The sequence below is a fragment of the Monodelphis domestica genome, chromosome 2, assembly GCF_027887165.1.
Source record: "Monodelphis domestica isolate mMonDom1 chromosome 2, mMonDom1.pri, whole genome shotgun sequence".
Taxonomy (NCBI): domain Eukaryota; kingdom Metazoa; phylum Chordata; class Mammalia; order Didelphimorphia; family Didelphidae; genus Monodelphis; species Monodelphis domestica.
In genome coordinates, this window is record NC_077228.1 from 155,446,524 (window position 1) to 155,473,664 (window position 27,141).

The 27,141-nt window shown below is 38.8% G+C and overlaps 1 protein-coding gene across 4 annotated transcripts in view; it reads right to left on the reverse strand.

The window, feature by feature from the left end:
• SLC35F3 (solute carrier family 35 member F3) overlaps positions 1–27,141 on the reverse strand; it is a 531,513-nt gene that overhangs the window by 128,480 nt on the left and 375,892 nt on the right. For 3 of the 4 annotated variants that reach the window (XM_001368913.3, XM_007481599.3, XM_056816124.1), the window contains one exon: positions 586–910. In XM_001368913.3, the coding sequence (XP_001368950.1) occupies positions 586–910 (325 nt within the window). Of the gene's footprint in view, positions 1–585; positions 911–25,016; positions 26,433–27,141 lie in introns of those variants that run through there. The other variant, XM_007481603.2, reaches the window with a different exon arrangement.

Consider the following 27,141-nt stretch of genomic DNA (forward strand, 5'->3'; position numbering starts at 1 on the left):
CACTTCCTAGCTGTGCAGTCCTGCCCCAGTCACTTAACCCCAATTGCCTAGGTCTTAAGCTCTTTTGCCTTAGAACTAATACTTTGTATTGATTCTAAGATGGGAGGTAAGAGTGTTTTTTTAAAAAAAAATTAAGAGATACTGGAATGATTTGCCATTTCCTTCTCCAGCTCATTTTACAGATGAGGCAACTAAGGCAAACAGGGTTAAGCAACTTACCCAGAGTCACATAGCTAGTAAGTGTCTGAGACCAGATTTGAACTCAGAAAGCTGAGGCTTCTTGCCTTCAAGCCTAGTACTCTATCCAATGCATCACCTAGATGCCCTCTATATGTAAAGCACTTTCCCAACCTTGAAGGGCTCTATAAATACTAGTTATTGTTATTATCATTATCATTGTTATTCATTATAATTAACAAACCCAAAGCTTTCCCTCTTGTGCAGCCAAGGTAACAAGCTCCAATGCTGCTAGAACAAAGAGAAAATGATTCATCCATCAATTCTTAAAAATGAATGCCAGCTTTCTTCCAGACCCCTAAAAGAGTAAGATCACAGAAAAGGTTTGAATATTGAAGGTCTTCTTACCTGTATCTTTGCTTTAGCGACTGTTTCTCAGTGGATTTGCAAACATGCCCAACGTAATACAAAGGAAAGAATAAAAAGTTCCAGTTGGTGGCAAACCATGTCAAAGTAAAAGGGGCATCAAATTTCTTGAAGGTCAGCTTGGCGAGTTGTGTGGAGCCTGCCCACGAGGAACAGATGCATAAAACCACTGCAACACCCCAGAAAAATTTCTTGAGTTGCTCTCTGGAGCATTTCCAACAGCAATGGCTGGCTCTTCCTCCAGCCTCCACCCCAGCTGGCATTTGAGTCTCTGTTGGGGCTGGAGAGTCCCGAGGGCGCTCATCCCCTGGAGAGAGAGAGAGAGAGAGAGAGAGAGAGAGAGAGAGAGAGAGAGAGAGAGAGAGACAGACAGACAGACAGACAGACAGACAGACAGACAGAGACAGACAGAGACAGACAGAGACAGAGACAGAGACAGAGAGACAGAGTCAGCAAGGGAGGAGAAGAGAGGAGAACAGAAGAGACAGACAGATAGAGAGAGGAGAGCAGGAGAAAGAGAGAGAGAGAGACAGAGAGAGAGATGGAGAGAGAGAGAGACAGAGACAGAGAGACAGAGAGACAGAGAGAGAGAAAGAGACAGAGAGAGAGACAGAGAGAGAGAGAGAGACAGAGAGAGAGAGAGAGAGAGAGAGAGAGAGAGAGAGAGAGAGAGAGAGAGAGAGAGAGAGAGAGAGAGAGGGAGAAAGTAAAGGTTAACTGGAATTCGTTCATTACACCTGAGGACCTCCCTCAAGATTTTCTATCTCCGTAAAGTGGTGAATAGAATGGATAGGGGACTGGACAGAATTAAAATGTAGGTCATTCATTTTCAAGTGAAGAGGGTATTGCTTAGGGCTCCTATGAGAAGAAAATAAGTACCTGGCTCAGGGCATTCTGCCATTCTTAGAGAGAAGTATGATACACATGCTTCTAGATTCAGAACACACACACACATTAGATTTCAATCTGTTGACCCATTTACCTTTATGTATATGTTATTTAAGGGAGCTAAAATAATGATGCATATTTTGCTTTGTGCCAAAATAAGTTACCCCTCTCCAGTTGATTTAATGAATAAGTCCTACAGTACCCCAGAAGTTCCTCTTATTGAATCTTTTCCTTGAGACCACTGTCTTACATAAGCTAATCAACTTTTTTTTAGATTACAAATTCTTAATCATTTTTTTCATGGATTCTTTCTGCAGTTTGGTGAAGTCTGTGGAACTCTTTTTTAGAACGATGTTTTTGAATTAATAAAATAAGATATATAGTATTACAAGTGAATTCTATATATTGAAGTAAAGATGTAATTTTCCTCATCCAAGTTCAGAGAACTTCTGACATCTATTCAAGAAGTCCTCAGCTTAAGAACCCTTGTTTAGAGGGATTCTTCCTTCCAAGAATGAGGATAACGGTTAATCCATTGGGTTAGGCTTGCTCCCAAAGTTTGGCATTAATTCATGTATCACTCACTCAGGCCACAAAAGTGGAAACTTGCACAATTTCCCCATGGCTACTTTCTATTCATATTTATACATGTAATTTGAAAGTTGGGGATTGAAACAGAGCCATTGCTTTATTCATTGTGAAATTGTTTATTCATTCATCACCCCTTTTTGCCTCCCAAGCTCATAACTTAAGTATGTATTATCCTGAATTTTTTGCTTTCTCTGGTCCCCCAAAATCTAATCAGTTGACAATGTATGACATTTTTAAGTACACAAGATATTTCCCATTGGACTTCTTTTCTCCATTCACAGTCACTACTTTTGTTCAGCCCCTCATCACTGCTACTCCAGTTCATTCTACCATCTCTGCCAAAGTGATCTTTCTTAAGTATAGAGTTGACCTACTTAATTCCTCTATTCAGTAAACTCTAATGGTTCTCCATTGCCTCTGGAATAAAATGTAAAATAATCTCATTTAGCTTTACAACCTGGCCCCAAACTATATCTCCAGCCACAATGGATACCTCCCATACTGTGCAATAGGGCAAGATTGCCTTTCTTCCTATTCCTTACGCAGAATACTCCATTTCAGTACTTAGCACAGTGTCTGGCACATAGTAGGCACTTAATAAGTGTTTACTGACTAATTAACTACACTCTGTCTGTGCATTAGTCATCCTACATACCTAGAATGTCCTCCCTCAACTGTCCGAGTCCTCTTCCTTTAAATTACAATCCAAGCACCATCTTCTTCATGAAATATTTGCTGATTTTCTTACCTGTTACTTCTCATCCTCTCTACCAAATGACTATGTATTCAACTGTGTATATGTTTTAATTTATTCACTTTTTGTTTATGCTGTATATATTTTTATACATACTTGTCTCTGCCCATCTGAATATACATGCCTCACAAGTAAGGATTATTGAATTCTTTGTAGTTGTGCCCAGCACTGTGGCTAGCACATTGTGGGCACTTTATCTATATTCATTGGTTGAGAGGATGAATTGAGTACACGAAACCTTTATTAAGTGTGTATTATATGCCAGACATTTTATTAGGTGCTGAAGATACAAGGGTTAAAAAACTACATAATGAAATAGTCCCTCACTTTAAAGAACTCATATTCTAGGCAATTTTCAGATAAAGAAATCAAAACTATTAATAAGCACACGAAAAAGTTTTCTAAATCTCTTCTAATCAGAGAGATACAAATCAAAACAACTCTGAGGTATCACCTCACACCTAGGAGATTGGCTAACATAACAGCAAAGGAAAGTAATGAATGCTGGAGGGGATGTGGCAAAGTTGGGACATTAATGCATTGCTGGTGGAGTTGTGAACTGATCCAACCATTCTGGAGGGCAATTTGGAACAATGCCCAAAGGGTGCTAAAAGATTGTCTACCCTTTGATCCAGCCATAGCACTGCTGGGTTTGTACCCCAAAGACATAATAAGGAAAAAGACATGTACAAGAATATTCATAGCTGCGCTCTTTGTGGTGGCCAAAAATTGGAAAATGAGGGGATGCCCTTCAATTGGGGAATGACTGAACAAATTGTGGTATATGTTGGTGATGGAATACTATTGTGCTAAAAGGAATAATAAAGTGGAGGAATTCCATGGAGACTGGAACAACCTCCAGGAACTGATGCAGAGTGAGAGGAGTAGAACCAGGAGAACATTGTACACAGAGACTGATACACTGTGGTACAATTGAATGTAATGGACTTCTCTACTAGCATCAATGCAATGCTCCGGGACAATTCTGAGGGACTTATGAGAAAGAACACTATCCACATCCAGAGAAAGAACTATGGGAGTAGAAAATGGAAGGAAACAAATGCTCAATCACAAGGGTTGATGGGGGTATAATTGGGGATCTAGACTCTAAATGATCACCCTAGTGCAAATTTCAATGGTATGGAAATAGGTCTTAATGCCACATGTATATCCCAGAGTAATTGCACTTTGGCTACAAGGGGTGGAGTTGGAGGAGGGCAAGGAAAAGAATATGAATTTTGTAACCATGGAAAAATATTCTAAATTAATTAATTAAATAAAATTAAAAAATAAAGAACTCATATTCTACTTGGAGAACAAAGTGGCCAAAGATAAGTTAATATAAAATACATGCCAAATAAATACAAAATAAATCTGGGGAATTGGGAACATCAGCACATGAGAGAATCAAAAAATCCTCAAAAGTTGAGACTTAAAAAGTAACTAGAGAATTGAAAAAGTGGCACAAAACCTTGTTTAAGTCATTTAGTCTTTGCTTACTTTACTTTGCTTATCTATAAAATGGGGTTAAAAATTGCATCTATCTCCCAGTGTTCTTGTGAGGATAAAACAAGTTAATCTTTAGAAATGATTGTGTAAACCTTAAACAAATGATGTTTTATTTTCAAAGCTTTATGGAGTAGTTAAAAAAACACTGGGTTCAAATTTTGATTCATCCTCTTAAAATCTATGAGACTTTAAGAAAGCTATTTAACATGCCTGGGCCTCGATTTGCTCATTTGTAAAGCAAGGAGGTTTACTTAGTGAGTTCTGAGGTCCCAGCTAGGTGGGGCAGTGTATAGAGTGTCCGGCCTGAAGTCAGGAAGATTCATCATCCTGAGTTCAAATCTGGCCTCAAACACTTAGTAGCTGGGGAACCCTGGGCAAGTCACTTAGCCCTGTTTACCTCAGTTTCCTCATCTGTAAAATGATCTGGAGAAGGAAATGGCAAACCAATCCAGTATCTTTGCCAAGAAAATCCCAGATAGGGTCAAGAACAGTTGGATATGACTGAAAAGTGATGGAATATAAGTGGTCCCATTATGTATAAGATTTTATTGTAGGGTGTTAGTCTATGGGAAGGTATGGAGGGGTGACTATATTCTACTTCCAGTAAAGCATCAAGTAAAAAAAGTACAGCATCAAAATTCAGTTTTACAAATCCTGTTTTCAGGCTTACTTGCATTACTCAAGGGTTTTATTTTTTCACGACTGATCTACTTATTTGCTTTTAGGCTAAATACCCTTCTAAATCCACCTGTTTAACCAGTCCACCAACTTTAGCAAAAGGCTAAGAAAATGCAGTATGATGAACAACTCACATTGGTGTTTCACACCGATCTGAGAAATGAATTTGTCTCTTCCAACATGGAGTGGATGACAGGCTAAGGAAACAAAAGACCCCTTCTAGGTCCTCCTGAGTTAAGCCTTCACTGCATGAGATTTGCATTGAAACAAATGATTAGATTCTAAGACACAGCTACTTTCAGTTGCAAACTCAAAACACAGCATAGTTTACACATGGATTATCTAACACTTTGGATTAAGTATTCTCCATTCCCTTCAGTATAAATAAATAAAAGCATTGTGATTTAGTTGGATAAAAACACCTTATGTTTTTGTGCATAGGGAAAGTGAATATTTTTACACACTTAGTTTTGTTGTTAAAAATCCATACTTTGAGCCACAACTAGAAGGAGAAAAAAATCAATGTATAAATGAAAGACTTTTACAGTATAAACATGTATAAGTATGCATTATTTTTTGCCATGATTGAATAAATCTGTGGCTAGAGGAAGTGTGTGTCTTGGCTTAACTGCCTTACATTTTCAGAAGTAAAATGCATGGACAATTTCTATTATGGTCTAATAAATTTATAAAAACAGAAATGATTGATTCTGTGGGGGCATCAATGAAGCAAGCAAGCATTAAATAATTTAAAGTACTGTTGCTAAAATGTTTGGATTAAAGAAGTTATTCTCTAGTGAGCACTTTCCGGACCATTTTGCCAAAAGAAATATTAAAAATACACAAATGTGAAATGTAAAGCATTCATAGCAAAAATGAACATGCTATCCTTTTAAATAATAATTAGTGGGTAAGATAGATACTTATGGAAAGAGTCAAAGGAAAACAAGCAAGTACTGCCCACCCCAAACCATTCTCCAGTGATGGAATTTAACTCCACTCCTAGGTACTTATTATCAGATTTATAGATGGCAGGAAACTGGAAGCAGTGGCTAAAAATCTGGATGAGAAAATAGGAATTGTGTTCAGTTGTGGGTACCACATCTTTGGAAAGATAATAACAAGCTGGAGGGTGTCCAGAGGAGGGTGACCAGATAGTAAAGGGCATGAAGATAATTTCATATGAGGATCAAAGAAAAGAAAGGAAAAGAAAAGGAAGAAAAAGAAGAGAAGAGAAAAGAAAACTGTATGTTTATCCCGGAGAATATAAGACTTCAGGGCCAGATGGGAAGATTATTACTATCTTCAAGCAGTTGATGGACTATCATATGAAAGAGGGATTAGATTCAGACAGTAGAAACAGATGTATTGGGTGGACATTAAAGAGTGGTATATTTGGACTTAGTATAAGAGAAAACTAAATTATAAATTATATAGTGTATATGTAAATTTACTATGACAGCTTGGTGGCACAATGAAGAGAAATACATATACATTTTATATATACATATATATTATATATATAATTATATACATAATTATAAATATATATACTTCTCCAGCTCATTTTACAGATGAAGAAACTGAAACAGACAAGGTTAAGTGACTTTGCCCAGGCTCATACAGCTAGGAAGTCTCTGAGGCCAGAAGAAGAAAGTCTTCCTGACTCCAAGCCCAAGAGAAGGAAATGGCAAACCACTCGAATCTCTTTGCCACAAAAACCTCAAATGGGGTTGAAAAGAGTTGGACATTATTAAAACAATTGAACAAGTAATATATAATAAAATACATAAATGATAAATCTTAATAATTAGAGCAATTCAACAGTAGAATGGACTGCTTTGGGAAGTTGTGGAGCTCCTTCACTATAGGTGTTCAGGTTGGATTCTTGTTCAGATATGAGCTGTATTAGAAGGACTCTAGTTTTTGTCTCTGCGACACAGAGTTTCTATGAGTCCCCCCACCAAATTTCAACAGACTGTATGGATAGTCAAACTAAAGGCCCTACCATTTAATAGATATATGATGAGATTCAGATAATCAACTACACAAGTACAGAATTGGAGAGGGGATAGAGGTGCTTGATCAGTATCCTTCACATAGAGGAGGAAGGGTGACAGAGCTGGAGACAGCTAGAGTGGCTCCTGAATATCATGTGGAGTCCCTGGCTGCAAAGGGATTTCATTAGCTCCTTCATTCAGCTTTATCTGGTGTACTCATGAAAGGACTATACAGAGGCACCTAAGGTTCTTTGACCTTAGCTAGCATTGAATATTCAGCTCCTTTTTCCATCTCAGTATAAAATCCCATAGCATTACAACATCTCTGAGCCCTCCAGAATTATTGAGTTTCCTGAGCTGAATTAGTTGCCTGGTATTCAGCTATACTGAATTCAATTGCCCAGATCCAATCAAACTGGGGAACTTCAAATGGCAGTGAAGATGGTGGTGGTGGTGTACCTGTCTTATTTCGTCCTTATAAATGATTATGTCCATGTATATTACAGAGAATTCTATAAACTTTGTAATTATTTTAAAATGAGACAAACATTTTCTTTTTTTCATTGAAATGCCAACCCTGATCAACACAGGTTAGATAATAATTTATGTGAAAAGAATCATTTATTGGATTGTTCAGTTGAAGTCATAGATATAATATGGCAGCCAGAAAATCTAATGAGATCTTAGGTTTTATGAAGTAGAAAGTGAAAGAAGAGGAGGGTAGAATCCTGTTGTGGTCTACTTGGTTAGACTGCATTTTGCATACTATGTTCATTACTGGAGGCTATATTTTATGAAGGTCTTTGGCAAACTGGAATATATTAAGGGAAGGGAAACAAAGATGGCTTGTCTAGACCAAATGGAAATTCTATAGACTGGAAGTTAATGAAGATTGGTTAAAGGAAGTAGAGGTTTAACTTAGAGAAAGGAAGACTTGAAGGGTGGGATGGGAAAGGATATAAAATGACAGCCCTTTTCAGATTTTTGAAGGGCTGTAGTGTGGAAGAGGAACTGGAATTGTTTTCTTGTTTGCAGAAGACCCAACTCTGAATAAGAAGTGGAGAATATAGAGAATCAGATTTGAACTTGGTGGCAGGAAAAAGAAAACCTGACAATTAGTGTTGTCTCTAGGCAGGATGGATATACAGATGTCTTTGGGCAAAGGTTGGAAGACAATTTTTCAGGATAGCTTTTCCAGGTACATATTGTAATAGATCAGGAATGTCAAACTCAAATAGAAATGGGGGTTACTAAACTACATGTAAGGATTTCTCTAGGCTCATATTGCCTAAGAAGATCATATATTAACATTATCTATATTTGACTGTATTTTTATTTATTTTGTTAAATGTTTCCCAATTACAATTTAATTTGGTTAGAGCCCTGGTTGGCTGCATATTTGACACTTCTGCCCTAAATGATGTTTGAAGGTCTTTCTGAAGATTTTACAAACTCTGAGATTTTATGAAACTATTTTTCTCCTCAATAGACTGTAAATTCTTTGAGAGCAGAGATTAACCCTATTATAAATGATATGGGTATGATATAAATGAGTGATTATTCTGGGTTAATATTTATTTCATGCTATATTATAGGCCATATATGTAATATAATTATATAATATTACATAATATATGATATGTGATGCATTATTATACATTAGATAATATATTCTAATGCTTATTAATCAATTAGGAATCTTATCCTATTCTAGGATAAATATCAATAATATAATGCATATAATTGATACATATATAATTATATATACACCAAACATACATGCACATGTAGAATATGCACTTGAAAGTATTTTTAAAATTAATGAGCATTTATTAAGCTTTTATATATGCTCAGAAGTGTGGAGTACATAGAAAAAGCCCACAACAAATGAAAAAAAAATAAATTGGTTTGGAAAAGGGAGAAGAAATAGAATGTTTGTCCCTGGGGGGAAGGTTTTAGAGAAGATGAGACTTTAACTGAAACTCTTAAAGGATTTGTGGAATTGAGAGAAATGTAGGGAGAGAGAAAGTTTTGTGATAGTGGGAACAAAATGAACAGAGACTTATGTGAATATGAACTGTAAAGAATAGGAAAAGTCTAAAGGACTCCGATACCCATTGCATGGTCCTTGCAACTGTGGAAGAATGATGAGTTTTAGGCAGATCTGGGAGGCAAAATGAGACATCACTGTTGGCAGCAAAAGATGAAGCATCTTTAGATATGAACCTGTCTTACTCAACAAGGAAAAGCTCCCGAGTCTAGATCCTAGTACAATCCAGTCCTATTGCCCATAACACTAAACCATTTGCTGACTAGAGAATAAAAGATTGAACCAATATGCTAAGTAGTTAGCAGAAGTATTTATTTTCTGTTGTTGGAAATGAAGGAAGATTTCCAACACAAGGTTGGAATGGGTCCCAATGCAGAGACACCTGTACAACAGGTCATTCTTCCAAACATGCCTCGTCACCTTTACCATCAGTGGGGTCCCAGCTCTTTCCAAACTCCTGCTTTGACCATTAGACAAAAATGGGACATTTACTTCTTTGTCACTCTTCCTTCTTCCCTCATTTCCATCCCTTTGTCAAGGTTATCTTTGTTACTGTGCTGGGATTGACAATCTACTGACCTATGACTCCTCAGTATCCCTGTATTTTTTAGTTGTAATCTGATTAGATCATAGTTTCTTTCCTGGATCACTACTCTGAGATACCTCAAACCCAACTACATTAGCCTCATATGAGTAATGTTCTTGTTCTCCCATTCTCTTCCCTGATATTATGCCTGCTAAACCTCCTATTCCATTTTTAATAAGTTGTCCTACATGTTAGATGTGTATCCCCTTCCCCTTGGAAATTACTGTATATGTATGTGTGTGTTTATTATTTACCCTCATTAGAATGTAAGCTTTGTGTGGGCCAGGACTGCTTCATTTGGTGTTTTCATCCCCAGCCCCTAGAACAGTGCCTGGCACAAAGGAGGCATTTCATGCCTATGGAATAGAATTGAATTAGACAAAAAAAATTATTTAAGTATTTACTCACTACTAGGTACTAAAGTTTTTGTTTTATAGGGAGGAAAACTGTGATTTCAACAGTATAGGAATCTCCCAGTATGGAAACTCTCCTCTACCAACATATATCAGCAAGTTATTTATTCCTTGTAGTATTAGAGAACATCCTGGGGCCACTGACAGGTTAAATGGCTTGTCTGTGGTCACAGTCTGTGTCAGAAGCAGGACTGGGTCCCTGATCTTCCCCAGTATAATTTCTTTACTGTATTATGTTGCTGCTCAGTGCAAAGACACAAAACATGAATACAAAGTCATTCTATTGGGGAAGGGGGACAGGGGATAAAAAAAAAGGTAAATATATAAGCAAAACCAGATAATTTAAGGAGGAAAAGGGAAGACAGCTTAAAGGAGGTGGTATTTCAGGTGAGCCTTGAAGGAAGATGAGGATTTTCAGCCAAGCAAAAAACATTTATTAAGCACCTACAATGTACTATGCGCTGAGCTAAGAGTGGGGGATACAAACAAAAGCAAAAGACAGTTCCTGTCCTCAGAGACCTTACAATTTAATGGGGAATCAACAGTCAAAGAAAGAAAAGGGAAGGCATTGGAATTGGGAGGGATTGGGGAAGACATCCTATGGAAGGTGAAACTTTAGCTTGGACTTGAGCTTGGGGAAGCCAGTATTGAAGTGGAGGAGAAGAGTGTTCCAGTTAGAGAGAATGCCATGGAGCTGAAAGATGTAGATTTTGTTTATGAAACAACCAAGAGACTAGTGTTACAAGGTCTAAGAGTACACGAGGGGAGTAAGGTATAAAAATACTGGAAAGGGAGGAGGGGAGTAGGTTATAAAGGGTACTTCATTTTGTATTTGCTCCAAGAAGCAATAAAGACCCACTGGAGTTTATTGTCTGGTAGTTTATAAAGAGGCAGAGATACAGAATGAGTTCATTATAGGAATGGAACTTGGCTGGAAAGTCAAGGAAACAGTGAAGAATGGGCACATGTGCACTAGACTCAGGGAAATCCCCATAACCCTTCCTGCTCCTACCCTCTAAATGTTGGCAGTGGGTAGGAAGGGCACCTTTTAAGAAGGTTGGATTAAGGAGAAGAGGCTATACTCTGATCCTTCTGTTTCTAGAAGCTGGTTTCTGTTGGAGGACTTCCATGTTCCTGGGCTGTGGCCTCAAACAAACATTTTAGACTGAAACCCAATTGTTAAACAGAAGCAAGAGTTGCATTGCAGATTGCAATGGGATTTGACTTCTTTTTTCATTTGGAAAATGGTTTCTAAATAGCTATGAAAAAGAAATGAAACACCATGGATTACTTTCAAATATTATGTATCTTACTTTTTAGTAAGATGGTAATATGAGGTATCACCTCACACCTAGCAGATTGGCTAACATGCCAGCAAAGGAAAGTAATGAATGCTGGAGGGGATGTGGCAAAGTTGGGACATTAATGCATTGCTGGTGGAGTTGTGAATTGAACCAACCATTCTGGAGGGCAATTTGGAACTATGCCCAAAGGGTGATAAAAGACTGTCTGCCCTTTGATCCAGCCATAGCACTGCTGGATTTGTATCCCAAAGACATAATACGGGAAAAAGACTTGTACAAAAATATTCATAGCTGTGCTTTTTGTGGTGACAAAAAATTGGAAAATGAGGGGATGTCCTTCAACTGGGGAATGGCTGAACAAATTGTGGTATATGTTGGTGATGGAATACTATTGTGCTCAAAGAAACAATGAACTGGAGAAACTCCATGTGAACTGGAATGACCTCCAGGAATTGATGCAGAGTGAGAGGAGCAGAACCAGGAGAACATTGTACACAGAGACTGATGATACACTGTGGTACAATCCAATGTAATGGACTTCTCCATTAGTGGCAAAACAGTGTTCCTGAACAACCCAGAGGGTTCTATGAGAAAGAACACTATCCACATTCAGAGGAAACACTGTGGGAGTAGAAACACCGAAGAAAAACAACTGCTTGATTACATGGGTCGAGGGGGATATGATTGGGGATGTAGTCTCTAAATGAACATCCTAGTGCAAACATCAACAACATGGAAATAGGTCCTGATCAATGATACACGTAAAACCCAGTGGAATTGTGCATGAGCTACGGGAAGGGTGGGGAGAGGGGAGGAAGGGAAAGAATATGATTCTTATAATCAAGGAATAATGTTCTAAACTGACTAAATAATAAAAAATTTTTAAAAGATGGTAATAGTTGGGCTAGACCACTACATTGGGTATATCACAGGCTTTGCTCACCTAGCTCTTTGGAAACTCAATTTCTTCATCTTTAAAGAGAAGAACTGGGATTAGACGAGTTCCAAACTCCTTTCTAGCTCCCCAATGTTTTCTTTTGTGCCAGCTTCTATAAAGTTGCATAATGCTTTTGCTACGAAGTGCTTCTCTAAAATATTGAGTAGAGGTAGGGAGAAAAAGAGAACCTGTACATTATGAAGCATTTCCTATTTATGAAGTTCTCTGAGTCCCTGATGGAGTGGGGAGACTCTGTAGAACATGTCTCTAAAGGAAGAAAAAGATACTTGACTTGCTTTTGCATGGAGACCACCAAGCTTTGTCTGAGATTCCTCAATGTGCCAAGTTTAGAGCTAGAATTAAAATTCAGAATTCTGGCCTAGAAGCCTCAGTTAAGTGTTCTGGCTTCCACTGCATCAGCAAAAAGCCACTTTAGTATTGTTCTTTCTTCTTTTTTTAATTCTGAAGGGGATACCTGAATGACTTCCAAATGTTCAAAGAGCATGCTTTCATTTACTGAGATTAAGACAACTTTTGTGTAGCACATGTTGAAAGACATGGATTATTGGCCCATGAAAAACTGAATAAATGTGGATTAAACTTTAAATAATGCCAAAAGAGTCAGGGGACCATTTCTTGCGAGAAAGAGTTGAATTCTGTATCCTGATCCCTGGCCTGAATAATAAATTTAAACTAAACTAAAGGAATTTGTTTTAAACCTGCTTGCATTGCACACAGCAGGTATCCAATAAATGTTGTTTGGTGTTTTAATGTCTTTAGGGGCTATAAACACACACCACAGTACATGTCACAGTGCATACACACATGCGTGCACACACATGCACACACAGAATCCCCATTTCCCAGGTTAAGTTTCAAAGCCAGAATTGACCTAAAGATCTGACCTATGGATCAGAGTCTGGGCTCTTGGTAACCCAAAGGGATTTGGATAAAAAGGGGCATTTCATAGGAGTAATATATTTATAGAGAAGAGGGAGAGCATATAAGGATTTCCTATGAGGAGAGCAGGTTTAGCATACTTCATTTCTACCACTGGCAAGTGTCTAATGGCTTGAGAGGTTGGCTATTCCTCTCAGGACAGATGTGCTCTAACCAGGATCTTTTCACAAAGCAGTAGTGAACATACTCAGCAAGAATATATGGGCTGTTAGTCAGTCACAGCTCAGTGATCTATTCAAACTGGGGAGACTTTCCAGTTAGAATTAGAGCAAAGGATCTGAGAAAAATAAACTTGGAATAAAAATAGGAATTCTTAAAATAAGAATACCAGAGTTCAAATCCTACCCTCAAATGTTTACTAGCTGTATAACTCTGAGTAAAAGTTACTTAACTTCTCTGAACTTGTTTCTCCATCTGCAAATAATGGGACTGAACTCAATGACCTCTAAGATCCCATTCAACTCAAAGTCTATAGAGGTGGCACAGTGGATACACTTTTGGATCTTGAGTCAAGATCTGAATTCAAATCTTACCTCAGCTATTTAATAGTTCTGTGACCCTGGGCAAGGCAAAATTAACATTTATCTGCTTCAGTTTCCTCACTGGTAAAATGAGGATAATAATAGTATTACCTCCCATGGTTGTTGTGATAAAAATTCTGTCTTCAAAAACATTCTCTGCGCCCCCTCCATTCCCTCTACCTCAAACTGATACTAGAACTGAGTGTCAATAAGCTTGTAATTGAACTCACATTTCTTAAAAAGGGGTTGTTTTTTATCTTTTATGGCCAACTTGCCATATTGCCATCTTGCATTTCATAATAAAGATGTATTTTGGAGTTAGTGTTGAGCTTAGTTTTACTATAAAACATTCATAACCAGGACAAATCAAAATAAAACCATTTAGTAGGAAAGGTTTGTGGCTGGCAAAAAATCTTTCCTGGTCCCAATCTTTTTTTGTGTATCTGTTTTAATCAATCAAGAAATATTTATTAGACACCTACGGTGTGCTGAGTGTACTAGGGTAGGTGTCAGGAATACAAAGATAAAAAAAAGAAAGAAATAGTCCTCGTTCTAAAATAACTTGCATTCTATTGGGAGAAATAATGTGCACATGGAGGCAGACAGGTGCCTCAGTAGATAGAACACTGGGCTTGGAATCAAGAAAACTCATCTTCCTGAGTTCAAATATGACCTCAGATACTTACTGTGTGACCTAGGCAAGTCACACAGTTTGTCTGTTTCCTTATCTCTAAAATGAGCTGGAGAAGGAAATGGCAAACTACTCTAGGATCTTTGCCAAGAAAATCCCAAATGGGTCATAAAAAGTCAGTCAGACACAACTGAAAAGATGATTAAACAACAACATGCCCATAGGTAAAGATAAACAAAATAAAAACAAAAGGTTAAGATTTTTAGCATAGAGCGGTAAGAGTAAGTGAGCATTATGAGGAAAGTCTATATATAGAAGCTAGTACATGAGTTGCATTTGGAAAGAAACTAGTTATTCCAAGAGGAAGAGGAGGTGAGGAGGGAATATATTATAGATTGGGGAGCAGCCTTGTGCAAAAAACACCAGAGATGGGAGAAGTGTCAATTTGGTTAGACACGAAGACAAATTCCATATAATAAAGCTGGAAAGGTAGTTTGGGATCTGTCATGAAAGGACTTATATGCCAAATATCTCAAGTGCTCAATGATTTCATCTGTCTCAATGCTGCTTAAGTAATCCTTGGCATTGCTCTAAAAGGTAGCATCAGACATGAGTTTGAGTATCGCCCCATATACTTGGTCTTGAATAACTCATTTTCCATAGCTGGGTGGCACAGTGAATAGAGCATGAGGTCTCTAGTCAGGAAGAACCATGTCTTCAATCTGAATTCAAATCTAGCCTCAGATACTTACTAGCTAAATGATTCTGATCAAGTCACTTAATTTCTGCTTGCCTCAGTTTCCTCAGCTATAAGATGGATACAATAACAGCACTACCTGCAGGAGATTTTGAGTATCATATGAGATAATAATTATAAATAGTTTAGTACAGTGTCTGATACATAGGAGGCAATAAATAAATGTTAGTCATTATTATTATTATAAAACTTTTCCATTTTATATCCTATCACCTCACTACCCTGCTCTCAGATGTAGGACAATGGGTTCTAATAAGGCAAACTAATCTTGGCAAATAGGGCAAAGAAAAAACATCCTAATTTTTTTCTTTCTAATCCAAAGCAGGGTCCTTTCTTCAAGGATCTTTTTCTATGTCCAAACAAAGATGGTTACAAATTTAAGATGTTATGAAATCTGCAACTTGGTAAGCCCAATACACATGCAGATTTCTCTGTTCTCTGCCTCCTTTCCTTGTGTTTTCTTCACTAGCTAGTTTTATTATATATACATGTACATATATATATTATATATATAATATAATTATTACATTTTCCCTCCCAAGTACCTAAAGAGTGAATATAATGGTGGGAACTCCAAATTTGGCAGCAAATCAGTTGGAGAGATACGTTAAACCATAAGAGCTTTTAAGGCGTGGTTCTAAAATTATTATAAAGCACAGCAAATAGGGAGCTTGGTCTCAAGGCTTGAAAAACCTAGGTTTAAGTCTTGCCTCTGAAACATGTCATTGGTCCATCACCACACCACCACCTCTACCAATAACAACAACAACACGACCACTAACTGGCTGTGTGACCTTCAACAAGCTGCTCAACTTCTCAGTGCTGTAGGTGACTCTCTAAGACTGTTTCAATGAAGGTACCGACTTTTATTAGAGAAAGTTTTCATACTCAGATGTTGCCTATACCAATGAGATTTATGGGTCCAGGTCCTGTCCTTAAAATCTTATGGCATGTCAAGTAGGGCTGGCTCTGTTGATAATACAGGAAGGAAAAGAAGGCAGTAGCATCAAGATAGGGTATGTTCACAAGAGCAACAATAGCAGACAGACTACCCTCACTTGGAGCTGAGACAGAGCAGTCCTGCTGGAGCAAAAGCTACAGGAGGAGTCTAAGAAGCACTTGCAAATAGTAATAAACCCTTCAAAGTGTTTACCATCCTGAACAAATGGCCAACCTTTCCCTGAGTATGATTGGTAGTCATTTTTATTACCTATCATTATTACTTAACACAAGAATGACCTTTGATGGGAACAGGGGGAGGTATGTCATATTTCTGTTCATATTGGTAGAGGCAGCTAGGATAGTGGATAGAGTACTGGCCTGAAGCCAGGAAGACCTGAGTTCAAATTCAGACTCAGACCCTTACTAATTGTATGCCACTGGACAAGTCACTTAACCACAGTTTCCTCAACTATAAAAGAGAATAATAATAGCACTGACTTTGCAGGTTTGTTGAGAGTATCAAATGGAATATTTGTAAAAAGTGCAAAGTGCCTGGTACATAGTAAGAGCTAAATAAATGCATATTCCTTTCTCCTATAGGAACTACCAAATGCATTACAGCATTAGAGAGTTGTCAAGGGCACTGAGAGATTAAGGGTCATGCTTAGAGTTAAATAACCAGTGTATGTTTGAATAATAGGACTTGAGCCTAGATATTCCTGATTAGAAGGCTATGTTCCCTCATTATTTGGATTTTGTTTGAATATGAATGAGAGATGTTAAACATGAATGATCTAGGTACCTATTGGTTTTGTAAAAGCCTTATTCCCTCCCTGCCAGGGGATCACAGAGAATCCCTGAAATGGAAGCCAGAGGTGAGAGGATAATAATCACCTCATCCATTCTCCTTTGATTCATTCAGGGCTTCACTCTGATGTTCCACTGTTTAAAGTAAATGAAGATTTAGTTTCTAAATTTGGTTTCGTATGTCCACATGATGGTGCCTTCATGACGTACAATGGGAGAGTCAGTGCCGTCTGATAAATAGTCCCTGTGAGCTGAATTCCCTCACTATGGCCTTGTCTCTCATCCAAACAGAAACATCACAATATGGGGACTACCTCACATCAAGCATCCAAGGCAAAACAAAATGATTCACTGCTTCCAAAACAAGTGCATAAAATGCAAATTATTTTTTAAAAAAAGAACAAAAGCCAAACTCAACATGAAACAGCAAGAAGAAAGAGTCAGAGATAAAGAATGTACGTGGGCACTGGGTTTACCACTGGAAGAGTAGATAGGACCTAAAATCCACTTCTCCCTCCTCTTCCCCCTCTCACATTATAGGCTTGAGATATTGGAAAATGGGTCTTGGACTACTATAAGAAAAGGGGATTAGACCTCTTTGCTTTCACACTAAAAGAAAGGAAGGAAAATAAATATTTATTAAGCACTACTATAGGCTAAATGCTTTACAGTATTATTTCATTTGATCCTCACAAAAACCCTGAGAAGTAGGTGATCTTTATTTTACAGTTGAGGAAACTGAGGTTGAGAACTGTTGAGTGACTTATCCAATATCTCACAGCTAATAAGTATCTGATACCGTATCTGAACTCATGTCTTCCTGACTCCAGATCCAGTTTTCTATCCACTGCACTCCCTAGCTGCTCATAAGCAACACTCTGAGTGTGTGCAGAAGCATACCCAGCCCAAATTGATACCTCATTTGCGTCATCTTTGAGTATGAAGCAGAATTTGGTAAGACAGATACTGTGTTGAAATATGATTCAAGATATCAGTTTTTCAATCCAATGTAATGGACTTTACCACTACAAGACAATCTGGAAGGACTTATGAAAAAGAATGCTATCCATATCAAGGGAAAAACTGTGGGAGTAGAAACAAGAAAAATATATGATTGATCACTTCTTTATGTGGGTGTATTATTTGGGGCTTTTGTTTTAAAAGATTGCTTTATTATAAAAATGAATAATATAGAAATAGGTACAAGTCATAACACATTATAACCAAATAGAAGGGCTTATTGACTCTGGGAGGGGGGAGGGAACAGAAGAGGGAAAGAAAATAAATCAAGTAAACATGGAAAAATCTTTTTATTATTTTAAAAATATTTAAATATTTAAAAATTTTAAATATTTACATATTTTAAATATTTACATATTTTAAAAAATAATTTATAAAAGAAATCAGTTCTTACATAGGATTCCTGGTGAACTACAGGTTTATTGGCCATAATGGGAATTATAATAGAAATCTAGACATAGCTATGTTAAGATTATTTAGAAACATACATGGGGGTGGGGGGTGGACAGCTGGGTCGCTCAGTGGATTGAGAGCCAGGCCTAGAGATGGGAGGTCTTATGTTCAAATCTGGCTTCAGACACTTCCCAGCTGTGTGACCCTGGGTAAGTCACTTAACCCCCATTGTCTAGCCCTTCCCACTCTTCTGCCTTGGAGCCAATACACAGTATTGATTCCAAGATGGAAGGTAAGGGTTTAAAAAAATAAGAAAAAGAAACATACATTGGAGGTAGAGCATAATAACCAATGGAATATGAATGATGCAGAACTGATAGCTCCCTCCTTCACTTTCAGGGATACACGTACTTAGAAAGAATGGATTTGGGGATCATGAAGGCATTCCTTGGTCCCCATGATTAGGCTAGAGATGGGGCAGAAGGGTTTCATTAAAAAGAAATCACCATTATGCCAAGGAAAGCCACCTATTCTTTGGCTTAAAAGAGAGAGATGACACCTGCTCTTGCTTTCTTCTCATTTCCTGAATGTGTGGCTTGGAATTCTCTCTGGAGCGATCAGTGAGGAAAGGGTACCTCTTCACAACCCTAGGCTGAGAACCATGACAACTGCTTGTACATGGCACTAACCATATGTGCAGGCTTGAAGAACATAAGGACTGAATAAGACTCTGGATGCCTCTTCTGCTTTGTATTTCTTTTCCTGATGTTAAGGAAGAGGATGGATTCAAGCCATAAACTGGTTTATACAAAAACATGAGCCTTAAGGGAGTTTTTTAGAGTGCAGGCTTGAGGAGAAGGTGAAGTGGTTATTCAGCTGTTCTATAAAATATTGCATATTTTTATGTTTTAAGTGTTGGCTCTCTAGAAGCATATAATAGGAGTTATGGGTTACTGTTTCATGTTTTAAATCTTTTTTAATACATGCTTTTGAATTTTTGTGTTTTAAGCATTTCTGTTGTAGTTGAGGGAATAAATAACTGCCCTATACCAAACCTACTCTGTATGATGAGTACCTTCCTAATCCCTTTTGGGGAGGCCATTTTGCATGAGCCAAACCTAAGCTTTATTTAAGCCATTGTCTTCATAGTTCTGCTCTGGGCTGGGGGTCTGATGAGCCAGAAACAATGAGAAACCATCTAACCTCTGTCCTTATGAGGTTAGCTTCTCCCATATCTGAACCCGGTCTGTATGTGAGCTCAGAGATTGGGCACTTTACTGGGAGAGGTTCCCCAGCCCCCCAAGTCATCAATGGGCCTTTACAGAAACATTTTAATTAATTACCACTTGAAGGACCAGGCACATCAATTGACATACAAATTTCATTATCATTTTGCTTTGAAATAATCATTTTCATTTTTATTCCTTTTCTTTGCCATATGGATATTTTTTAAAAGTTCACTCTGTCAATGGACAAAGCTTGCTCCTTCAAGGTATTCCTAAATTCCAGAACTTCTAGTAAGGGAGAGCTTCAGGATGTGCCCAAATGGAAGCAACTCCACTGTTGGTACCTCACTCACCACTCAAGCGCTTGTCACACGGCACATCTACGGCCACACTGCTCAGCTCAGGCCTGTTTAACAACTCCATGTCCAGCCTCATTCCCTGCTTGTCTCAGGATTTGAAGCACCTGTTCACAAAGTGAGGGAGAGGAGGCCACATTTCATAACCTCAGGCCTTAGATGGGTCTAAGCATTAGAGCAGGGGGATGATGGCAATAGCTGACATTTATGGCATACTGTAAGGTCTGGTAAGTATGATATGGACATTGTCTCCTTGGAACATCACAATCACCTTGTGAAGGACCTCCAGGTATTATTATCCCCATTTTACAAATTAGGAAATTGAGGCCTGGAAAAGGTTAACTAAATTACCAATAGTCACAGAACTAAGAAGTGGCAGAAGCAAGATTCAAGGCCAGATCTTCCTGACTCCAAGTCTAGTACTCTACCCTGTAGGTTAGGGGTTCTTAACCAGGTTTAGGTCATGGACCCCTTTGGTGGCAGTCTGGTGAAGCCTATAAATTCCTCCTCTAAATCTCGCTTTCAAATACAAAAATAAAATATACAGAATTAGAAGTCAAACCAATTATGTTTAAATATAGTTATATAGAGAGATATATAAAAACTATATTGTTAGATCAATAATTTATATAAATACAGATTTGTCTATATAATGATTACAGCATATATAAGTATTATAAAACATGTCTATAGAACTATTATAACATATAATTGTTATAATACAACACATATGTCTATATAACCATTATAGTTTTATTATATTGTATTATTATATAGTATATTATGTAAGATTAAAATGAATATCCAATAACTCCAAGTATTATATTTTATAAGATTTATTAATAATCACTTGAAATAGAGGAAATAAGAAGAACAAAAGTAAAAGCCTGAGTAAAGAGAAGTTTTCCCAACCCCATTAGCAGAAGAGCAAGAGAGAGTGGGGTTACAGAAACTTTATCTCCAAAATGCAAGGATGTAGCATGGGGACAAAAGTGGGATTCTGGGAAATGGAGTCCTGGGGTACAAAATTCTAATTACACATATATTATATGTATAATATAGCATATATTATAATGTATATAATATATATCTATATAATTATTATAACACATATCTCTCTGGTCTCACATATGGGGCAAGGTAGAGGGTTCTTTATAGGGTATAATTTTGGGAGTCCCTCCCCTCCACTCTCTTCCTCATTTATTCCCTGAGTCTTAAAATTACTTTAGCAAAGTGATCTATGAAAGGTAATGAACTAATTAATTTGCATTCAAATGCAAATGGCAGCTATCAGATTCTTTCAAAGTTCCAATTTTGATAGGGGCAGATGGTGATAGATAAAGAAAGCTTTGGGCATCTAGAATGATACAGGGTGGGGATGGGGAGTAGGAAAATGGTCATAAAAGGCAAACTTCACTTACTTCATAACTTTACCTAGTGCTGGCCTTGCAGAGTAGACTCCATACATATTCTTTACAGGGGTGAGGAAGAGAAGGTTGGCCACCAGTGTCGGCAGTTCTAAGCTCTTCCCCTTAGGCCAGGGTCACTGCCACATAGAATTTCAATTCAGTTTAATTCAACAAATATTTATAGAGCACTACTGTGTGCAGAGCAACCTCTGCCATAGACATCATGTGTCTCCTGTGGCTGCCTATGTTCCTCTGCCTTTCTATCATCATCATCATCATCATCATTGTCGTTGTCATCGTCATCAATAATCATCAAATTGAAACTACCACTGTTTCTGGAATGGGCATGAATTACCCGATCTATAGGAACATTCACCAACTCCACTCCTTAGGCACAGAGTCAATTCCTCAGCCATCATTTTTATTGATTTTTAGCCTCCTGTCCTGGCAAGAAGATAAGATCCTTAGGAGCATAAACTGTATTTTATATTTGCATCTCAAGTACCCAGCATAGCATTTGACATAATAGTACTTAGTGAAAGGCTGGTTCATTCCTGGGATGGAGTCTCTACTATCATAAAGCTTACAGCCTAGTAGGATGGATTCAGATATAAATGTTTTGTTCCCTACAAGTCACAAAATGGCTAACCCATCATAGATAAAATCCAAATTGCATGGGCATGTGCACCTTTGTTTCAGATATCACAATTCACATCTTTCCTTATTCCTGTGTGACTAAAGGTTAGGTGCTTGCTCCCTAAGTCAATTTCTCAAGGACAGAAAATTATCAGGAATAGGAAAGGGGCTTCCATTGCACATGAGCAAGACTCTGAGTACTAGGTACCATGAGTAAGCTAATGAGGAACATTTATTTCCAGCTAGGTTTGGGAGATGGATAGATGATTGAGTTGTCTGTAAAAACTCAGTTGTCATAAATTCAGTGAATGCATATTAAAGAATCAAAAATTCTTGGGAGTGGCAAACTTCTGACTGAAAGCCAAGCAGATAAGATGTAGGCAGAGAGGAGATTCCTGAAGCATATATATAGTTGCTATATAGCCTTCATTTTGAAGAAGACCAATGATATCATGGGGTAATGTCTTGACTTGTGCATGAATTGGTAGTTGGGATTGAGAGCATGTAGGAACTTGGAGTGGCCAGGAAGTGGTGTATCTACTGCAGACTATGTACCTTCATTGTCCAACATCCCCTAGAGAGGGGTATCTCTGCTTTGTTACCATAAAACAGATATATTTTGGAAATAAAATGGTTTTTCCTCATCAGCAGCAATAATCTACAAAGATAGGAAGTTGGGCTAATTAGAAGTTGTGTTCATTCTACACAATCTTAATGAATTAATTTGGATCTTGGGTGGCAATGGAAAAAAGAAGGGCATAGACAAGCTGTAACATACCTAGAAGAAGCCCATCAGGATACTGAGGGGACTATAGACCATGCTACTCTCAATAAGCATTTATTGATATGAGGATCATTTAGGGGAGCTAGAGATGTTTAGAATGAAGACAAGAAGACTTAGGATGGTCATAATGCCTCTTTTGAAAAAAATTTTTTCAAAAGTATTTTAAGTGCTGTCATGTGGAAGAGGAATTAGACTGGCTTTCTTTGGCCCCAGAGGGAAGAATTAGGAGTAAATGAATAGAATCTGTAGAAAAGCCAACTTAGGCTCAATGTAAGGGAAAATTTCCTAACAATTACAGCTGTCAAAAAATGGATTAGAAAGTCTTGGAAAGAACCAGCTTCCTCTTCACTGGAATTATTTAAGCATAGGTTGGATGATGACTCTTCAGAGATATTATAGAGGGGGAAGTTAGGTGGCTCAGAGAATAGAGAGTCAGGCTCAGAGGTGGGAGGCCTTGAGTTTGAATCTGACTCCAGATATTTTCTAGCTGTGTGACCCTGGACAAATTACTTAGCCTACATTGCCTAGCCCATACTGATCTTCTGCTTTAGAACCAATACATGGTATTGATTCTAAGACAGAAGACCAGGGTTAAAAACAAAATAGATATTATAGAGATTTTTGTTCAGGTACACATTGGATAGATTGCCTCTAAAGTCCCTTCCATTCCCAAGACTGATTTTTTTTTTCTGAATAGTTTCATCCCAAGTTTTTGTTGGGAGCCTATAGCAACTTTTTCTACAAATGCTCATCCTGAACTTGACTCGGGACTGATTTGCTTTCAAGGCTCTTTGGAGGGGGTTGGGGTAGCAATTTACTAGCTTCTTGGCTACTGATTTGCAAATATCATGAATACCAAAGCTTCTAAAGGAGGTTTCCTCTCTAGGCCTACTTACAGGAAACTATCCTTCCTGGAGTAGATGGCAGAGGATGAGGGAAATCTCTGTGCAAATGGTGCCCACAACTAATACAGGGATAAAAACTGGATTGTTGCTTACAGGACAAAGAAAGGATACCTGCCAATCTTCCTATGTGAATGAGTTCTGAACCATGAAGAGCTAATTATAGTTGTGTCTTGTAGGAGACAGCCCATTTCCTTGTAAGACCATAGGGTGGAAAGAGTTAAAGAAAACTGGTATTTGACCACTTTTAGTCTCCTGAATGCAATTGCTCCCCTTGCTTTAGCAAGATGAGAGAGGAATCTGAGTGAGACAAAACTCTTCAGGGATTCAGAGGATGCTTTCGTGCTCTCCCTTCCTCTTTTCCCTCATGTACACATGCCCAACGCTGCGAAGAACGGCTGCATTCCATACATGAAGGCCAACACTGCTGACAGAGTCACATAACAAAGGGTAGGTACCCTGTCAGCCCCTATGCACACAGAGGATGCTGAGAAGGTGGGGGGGAGGCAGAGTTCAGAAGAAGAAAGGGGCCATAAAGGCAGATTAGCCTCAAAGATGCCAAATAAAATCCAACTTGGAGGGAAGCCAATTACTCTCATTGCCTTGCCTATTCCTGCAGAGTTTAGCATCTGTTGGGAATGACACCAGTGTAGACAAAAATTCCCAACCATCTGATTCCACTGCAGTATCTCTGACACCCCAGCCCCCAGTGCTTTCTGACAAATGTTTCCTGGTCTACCATAGTGTGGATGTTTCAAACTTAATGGCAACTTAAAGGGGGAACTTCTCTGAGTGATTACCTGCTCTTCCGAAGGCTGGTAGCACAGGGCAAGCAGGGGGCAGGTCAGCCTACCAGAGGGGCGCAAGAACATTTGTAAAGACATGGAGTAGAATGGGCTAGTTCTAAAGCAAAGGCTCCCTTTTCCGAATCCCAGGAGAAAGTCAAGGAACTGCAGTTTAGTGTGCACCCCAGAAGCTAACACTTCTCCCAAATCACTGCAGCAAATTCATTCGGCTGATCCTGAAGTCTGAGTGCGGGGGAGCCTTGGGGCGGCAGCAGCAACAGCAGCAGCTGGTGCCAACTGATCCACCCCACACGGTCCCACGCATTGCACTGCAGACTCGGATCTCCGTCAATGGAGCAGATTTTATATTCCCAGCCCCAGCCACCCACCTGCTCCCAGAGGACCCAAGGAAGGCATGGCTCAGGCCACAGCGGGTCAGGTCTAGCTGAGTGAGATATAGCAGCTCCCCACTGGAGACTCCCCTAAATATCTGCGGAGAGCGTGAGGATTTCCATCTATCTGAACTCTTCCCTCATCCTCCCCCTCCCCCCCAGCAGTGGGATACATGCATTACCTTCCACTTTGGTTAGAGTAAGGACCGGACTGTTGCAAGCGCTGAGAGGGGCTACCCTGGCTGAATGTTTCTTCATGATGAGCCCGTCTGCCTGCAGGAGCTCTTCTGCTGATTGCCTACATCCTGGAGCCGGCTGAAGCAGGAGTCCCTCTCCTTTCCCTATTTTCAACACAACCACTCCTTCTTGTAGAAGTGTGAGTGTGGGAGCTTCTCGCGTCTCTCTCTCTCTCTCTCTCTCTCTCTCTCTCTCTCTCTCTCTCTCTCTCTCTCTCTCTCTCTCTCTCTCTCTCTCTCTCTCTCTCTCTCTCTCTCTCTCTCTCTCTCTCCCTCCCTCCCTCTTCTCTCTCAGCTCTCTTATTCTTCTCTCCTCTCTCTTCTCTTTTCTCTCCTCTCTTCTTTCCTCTCTCTTCTTTTTTCTCTCCTCTCTTCTTTCCTCTCTCCTCTCTTCCGTCCCTCCGCTGCCTGTTTTGGATACCCTGACACTGTTCTTGCTGCAGCAACAGCACAGCAGCTCCTCCTTGGGCTCTCACACACGTACACACTCACACTCACACAATCTTCTACTTTAAGGTTGCTGGAAACCAAAACGTCACTGGCAGATTCACTCCTTACTCCGACCCCACAGCTTCACCTGCTCCACCCCAGGCATCTAGGAGCAAAGCTCCCTCCAGCCCAGTGACCCTGAGGCTCTGGGTTTTGTGGATGGAGGAGGAAGCAACCTTACAGGGGCGGGAGCGTTCCCCACCCCACCCCAGTCTCCATCTCTGTACATTAGAGTGGCATCTTCTCAAGAGCTCACAGACTAATTTTCAAAGGGGATCAGTTCATCAATGGGGGAGGGGCGGTGGATACCCACGATTTAAAATATTTAAGCTAGGTGGCTGCGCCTACTGATAGAGATTTAACTCAGAATTTGCATGGCGAGCAATACTTTAAGCAAATTCCTGAAATCATATCTCATTGGGGGAATACAAACGAAATGAGAATGTAGGCTTACAGGACCTTCTTTAGCACCAAGGGTGGCATAATTTCTTTGTATAAAGTTCTCTTTCAGAAAGGCAAGAGAAATAAGAAATGCTAGAAACTCGGAAATCAGAGAAGCAGAGAGAAGGTCTGAGTTGAAAGCTCTTCTGCTTTCCTTAGACCTTCCCAAGGAGTGGTGTTCTCCTTGTGGAGTCTCCTCAAGTCTTAGTTTCTAGTTACAATTGTTTGCCAAGGGGTAAGAGAGATTTTGGGCTTTTGTGGTGCAGACACTGTGACCAAATACATCCATTCAGAGGTCTTCAAGCTGTTAGGGTATGAAGATTTATAGGCTCTTGGGCCCTGTGGTGGATAGATCATGGGACTTGGAGTCAAGAAGTCCTTTCTCAGACACTTACTAGCTATGTGACTCTTAGCAAATCACATAACCCCTCAGTGTCTCAGTTTCCTTATCTTTAAAATAGAGATAAAATAACAACCAGAGTTGTGAGGAACAAATGAGTTCAACTGAATACTTTAAAGTACTATATAAATGCTAGCTATTCTAGGTCAAGAGAACCAAAGACATAAAAAAAGGAAAAGGGCATATTTGTACAACAGTATTTACTGGAGCTCTCTTTGTGATGGCAAAGAACTGGAAATTGAGAGGTTATCTCTTAATTGGAGAATGGCTGAAAAAATTATGAATGTGATAATGCTATAAGAAATGAGGAGCAAGAAGATTTTGGGAAAACCTAGAAAGACTTACATGAACTTATGCAAAATGAAATGAACAGAGCCAGAACGTTGTACACAGTAACAGCAATAATTTTTTGAAGAACAACTGTGAATAATCTAGTCATTCTCAGCAATACAGTGATCCAAGACAATCCTAGAGTCTCACAATGAAAAATGCCATCCACCTCCAGAGAAAGAATTGATGGAGTCTGAATAAGACCAAAACATATCACATTTCACTTTATTTTTCTTCTTTTTTTATTTGACATCTCTTCTACAAAATGGCTAATATGGAAAAATGTTTTACATGATTGCACATGTAAACTCGATTTTATTTTGCTTATTGAATCAAGGAGGGAGGAAGAGAGGAAGAAAAAAAGGAGAAAATTTGGAACTCGTAATATAAAGAAACATACTTTATAATGAA